Source organism: Hydra vulgaris, chromosome 08 (assembly GCF_038396675.1).
Source record: "Hydra vulgaris chromosome 08, alternate assembly HydraT2T_AEP".
NCBI classification, from domain to species: Eukaryota; Metazoa; Cnidaria; class Hydrozoa; order Anthoathecata; family Hydridae; genus Hydra; species Hydra vulgaris.
In genome coordinates, this window is record NC_088927.1 from 25,116,195 (window position 1) to 25,122,194 (window position 6,000).

The 6,000-nt window shown below is 26.8% G+C and overlaps 1 protein-coding gene across 1 annotated transcript in view; it reads left to right on the top strand.

Moving 5' to 3' along the window:
* The window catches only part of LOC100204008 (sorting nexin-14), a 58,710-nt gene extending 53,406 nt beyond the window's left edge, over positions 1-5,304 (top strand). Inside the window, exon 37 of the mRNA XM_065803302.1 lies at positions 4,929-5,304. Coding sequence (XP_065659374.1) covers positions 4,929-4,946 — 18 coding nt within the window. The 3' untranslated portion in view covers positions 4,947-5,304. The remainder of the gene's footprint in view (positions 1-4,928) is intronic.
* Positions 5,305-6,000: the final 696 nt, after the last annotated feature.

A 6,000-nucleotide genomic window follows, 5' to 3' on the forward strand; every position in this document is an offset into this window, starting at 1 on the left:
TTTTTGTTGTTTCCTATAATGAGTCAATGAATCGTATACTTTAAGAGGAACAGATGCATAGTTTCTAATTCGTTATTGGAATGAATTTTCATGTGTCAGTGAAACTCGTTATTTAAATTCAAAATTTTAAAATAACCTAATGCTGAAAATTTAACCATATAAATAATGTAGCATTAAAGGAGTTGTCTAAAAAAAACTTGCTTCGGCTCTCCATGGATGGGCCAAGTAGAAAGTTTTTGGTCTACTTAATGACCAATGTTCTAGCTCCAAGTTGCTACTTGATATTGGGAGTTGTGGGTTGCATGTGATTCATTGTGCATTAGCTTCTGGTGTTGAATCGATACCATGGAACCTAAAAAAGATCCTAAAGGCAATGTGGCAAATCTCTCATGGTCAACAGAAAACTGTTGTGAAGAGTTTCCATTGAGGTAATGTTGTTGTAAAAACATTTTTCAAGTTTTTAATGTCAAAAGTTTATATATGACTTTCAACCTCTATTCTATGTTAAAACTCTTTAACTATTATGTCCTCATCCGTCTACTTGCCATTTTTAAACACACCAGTAACTGATTCATAAAATTTAAACGGAGCTATCACATATTTATTTATTACTTTCAATAAGATTCTGTTCAACATGCTGGATTGAGGATGAAGTAATTGCTGATAGAGCCATTTATATTTGGGGAAATGTTAAGGTCCTTTTATTCTGGGGAAGTCTTAGCAAAAGCCAAAGGCCCAAATGTAAATTGTTTGATCTACTAATAAATCATTATAAGGACAACCGTCTAATAGTAAAGTTGGAATTTTTCAGGGATATTACATAGTGTTTGAAAGAATATTTGGTTATATTTCTTTCATAATACCTTGGAAAGAATGGTACAAAAGATTTTGCGCAATTTTATAAAAAATGATATATTGAATGCTGCAACAACTAAATACCAACTAATCAAGCTTGATGTGTCAAAAAAGGAAAATCAATTGCCAGCTAATCAAATGCATCTTGGAACACCAGTTAAATTTATTTAAGATGTGATAAAAATGGCAAACATAAATTTAAAGAAGATTGAATTACTATGATGGTTAAAATTGTTGAAAAATTGCAAGAAAGAAGTCCTTTGTAGTAAATGTTAAACTCTTAATTAAAAGGTGTTAAATTACACTAAAAAAGTGTGCAGCATGAAAAACATTAAATTACACCGTTTTAGTGTATTTTATGCTGCACGCCTTTTTAGTGTTAATTTACACCGTTTTGGTGTTAAATTACACTGCTTTGGTGTATTTCATGCTGCATATCTTTTTAGTGTTAATTCGTATCGTTTTAGTGTTTATTTAGACTGTTTTGATTATTTCAGGCTAGTTTCAAACAAAACAAAACAAAAAATATCTAAAAATTAACATACTTACATATTTAATTATGAAGTACATAAAAATATGTTCCTGCTTAACGGGTGACAATTAAAAATCCGGAATGAGAAGAAATGTTCATTTTGATGAAATAATTTATTTATAACAATTTTATATGGTTGATATATAATTGATGACAACTTAAAATATACAATAAAATTAATGGTTTTCCACAAAGGGTCTTTTATCCGCTACTCTGCGCAACTTTGTTTTAATGTTTGCGCAAGCTGTTTGTACACCAGTTGTATCCATTTCTTTCAAGGATTTTTTAATTTTACGCTTGAGTTGTGAAATATTTCGAACTTTCCAACCACCCTTGTACACTAAAGAACTTAGTTCTCCAAAAAAGTCTTCAATTGGTCTACATAGAGGAAGATTGGTGAGGTTAACATTCTTTGGTACAAAAAGAATATTTTCGCTTTGGAGGAACTCAGTAACACTTTTCGCATAGTGTGACGATGCTTTATCGGGCCAAAATATGAAATTATCATCGGAATGATGGATGAATGATGGGGCTTACTTAAAGTAAAATAACTTTCATCATCCAAAATGAAATTTTTGTTAGCAAAATGTCTCACAAGATAACGACAATCTTTTTTTACTTTAATAATTTGACTTTCGGTGTAGGATGGCCATTTCTGCTTTTTCCTTGGTTTAATTGAAGCTTTTTGAGTGCCCTACTGATATACTGCGGGGAACACTCAAATATTCTAGCAGCATCGTGCTGGCTAATGCCATCTTTGTTTTTAAGTTGAGTTTTTAACTTCTTTAAATTTTTCTTGGTCATTATTGTCGGCTTTCGTCTGGATTCTTGCTTTCTTTTAACAGTACCACGTTTTAAAATATCGTAAATTGTACTTTTCGATATACCTTCTTTAAAAAAATGTTCTACAGTAAACATTTTGCCAACACTTTTATGGCGTTCATAAAAATGTACAACACGTTCTTGAAGAAGCTTCTCTTTAGACAACATTTTATGATAACTAAATTGACAATTGTCAAACAAAAACTATGTAAAATTATTACTTGAATCATATACTACTTGATAATGTAACGAAGTGGCAAAATTAAACAACTGAATATGACTTGCGTACAATTTCTTTTTGTCCGGATTTTTAGTTGTCACCCGTTATGTTCTACTTATAAAAAAAGTTCCTAAAAAATGTCTTTATGGTTCATTTAAAGTTAATGATTTTAATAGTTGACTTGCCTTTATCGATAAAAGAAGAATTTTTTTTCATAAAAACTGCCAACATTAACTAAAATGATTTTTAAGACTAGAAGGATACTCTAGGTTAAATGTATAAAAAAAACCATAGTTTATCGTGTATAATATCAACAAGTTTTTTTGGGGAGAACCACAACAACATAAGATATTCGTCTCCTCCATAGTAGTCTGCAAGCTGCATGTCAGTGACTTCTAAGTTTTGTCTAGTAACAGTTAAGCGAGGATTTAAATAATATACAATAGCCATTAAAAGGATGTCGTCACTGTAATCCTAAAATAAGCAATCAAATAAAACTTTTAATCCTTATTATTATCAAGTCCAACTAAATAAGTTAAACTTTTAACAAAGCAGGAAAAAAGTTATTATAATACTCATGACATACTTTTGGTGTCTTCATAAAAATATATAAATATATATATATATGTATTTATATATATATATATATATATATATATATATATATATATGTATATATATATATATATATATATATATATATATATATATATATATATATATATATATATATATATATATATATATCTATAGTTTGTTGGCTTTAGGAAGAGCGGAAGGAAAAAAGTGATTCTTACGCCAACACATACGTCACTTTTAATTACTTTTGACTTTCGTCAAACATGTCCGTGTTGGTCGAAAGTCAAAACCATTAATTTAATTACAAATTAATTGTAATATAAAAAAACCACAAAAACGCAAATTTAATTGACCAGAATGTTTTTAAAAACATTCTAAATGTTTTTAAAACATTCTGAATGTTTTTAAAAATATAAACAATGTTTTTATTTTTATTTTTTTTAATAAAATGTTTTTATTTTTATTTTTTTTACTGTAAATCATGCGCGGAGTGTTGCTACATCGACTATATTATAGTCTGACTCGCAAGGGAGTGTTGCTACATCGACTATCTTATAGCCTGACTCGCAAGGGAGTGCTGCTACATCGACTGACAAATAGCCTGACTCGCAAGGGAGTGCTGCTACATCGACTGACAAATAGCCTGACCCGCAAGGGAGTGCTGCTACATCGACTGAGGGTTTGGTTGGGGCAGGCAGTCTATCATTATTAAAAAAAAAAAATTCCGGTCTTGCATTTTAATTTTTACTTTTTGTCAACAAAATATGGAAAAAACTTTCGGACAACATCTAAGGGTTCTATATATATATATATATATATATATATATATATATATATATATATATATATATATATATATATATATATATATATATATAAGTACATATATATATATATATATATTTATATATATATATATATATATATATATATATATATACTTATACATATATATGTGTATATATATATATATATATATAAATATGTTACTGTTACCCGCAGTACCAGGAATTAGTATATAGCTTATGTTTATAATAATATAGATAATATAGTTTTGCAACTTGGAGTTTCATATGTTTCCACAATCATCAGGCAAATAGCAAAAAAATTAGTTTTGCTACAAATTTTGTTTAGAAAAGTACGGCATTTATTTAGGTTTTAAACAAAAACTTGAAAATAATTAGGCAGTGGGTGTAAGTTATTTATTAGTAATTAGTTAATAAAACTGTTAAATAATTTGGTATTTACATATTTAAAATTTAAAAAGAGGTAAAATAAATTATGTTGAATGAATAATTTATAAATAATTTTAGATTTTTAAGAAAAGATTAAAAGTTATAAAAAATTAATAAAAATATAAAAAAATATTAGTGAATGTTATTAGTCAATAAGGTTTGTAACCTATGTAATTCTTTAGTAAATATTTTATTAAATAGTTCATCAGGTTTCGAATAAGAAATAATTGCAAGTTTTTCATTTAGGTAAAGGTGACACTTTTTTGAAATGTTTGAATAAGGGGAAACAGATTTTAAAATAGACCAGGCAAAAGTGGGGGTTTCGTTGAATTTGCTTTTCAATATATATATATATATATATATATATATATATATATATATATATATATATATATATATATATATATATATATATATATATATATATATATATATATATATATATATATATATATATACAAAATAGAGTGCTCAATGTTCTCAAAAGAACAGAGCAATAATAAATAAATTAGTAGAAAATCACTAATCAGGTTTTTTCATTTTACACTGCGTTTCGTCTAAGACTCGCCAGAAAAATTTCTGAAGAGTCTTTATAGATAAAACACAGTCTAAAAAGAAAAAAATTTGATGAGTGATTTTCTACCAATTTATTTACATGTTAAATATAGATATATATTAAATTTAGAATATTGGTAAGAAGTAAAAGGCGAATTCTAAATACGCTCCAGTTTGATACTCACAATGGCGCACTCAAATTTGTTTGTGGCGTCATCAAGTCAATCATCGCTTTGACACTTGTAGCGTACAGATCTGAATACTCCACACTAGTATGCAATAGCTGTGATTAGATAAATTTGACAATAAATTATACACTATATTTATTATATTAGTTTTTTTTATAAAAATGTGAAATATATTTATACATTTTTTTACATGGTTTTTATATATTTCTAAAGTAATTTAGGAATGTTGTAAAAAATTCTTTACTCCATAAAAATTCATTTTTATTGGAGTAAAGATTTTTTTGTTTGACGACATTGAAATATATTTTTACAATAAAATTGTTTTTTAATCGACACTATTAACACGCATTCAAATTTTTAATTTATTATCTGCTTATTTTGAACCCAAATTATTCGTGTTTTATAAGTTGCAATTGTTGAGCTGCAGTTATCTAAGAGAAAAGTTTTACTGATAGCGACTTGTCGTATACTTTATTTACTTAAATGTTTATTTACTTTATTTACGCAAAGCTAACTTTATTAACTTAAATATCGTTAAAAACACGTGAATCGAAAAAAATTATATTAAAGCAATGATATAAAATTGATAATTAACTATTTGGCTCAAAATAACATAAAGACCTTTTTGTTTTTATATATTATACTACAATTTTATCTTAGGTTTATAATAATATATTACATTTTTGTTAAATTTTTTTTGTAAAAAATGTATAAGTTTCTCCTGTAGTATTTTAGTTTCTAAATTTCTTTTGTAGGAAACTTTTCTAAAAAACGTTTCTTTTGTAGCAGTTAATTTGTTATTACTTTTTATTATATCTAAATTTAAGCATTAAAAATCAAAAAGCTTGAATTTGATATTAAAAGAAGTCAAAAGATTCATGAAGGAAATTTATTGGTAGCCAAATGGTCAGGGACGCCGATTGCCGTCACGCCGTCTGGGACAGCAACCCTGACTGGTGCCCTTATTTATCAAAATTTTTCTATATTATAGATAAAGGATAATTTTTTTTTTAA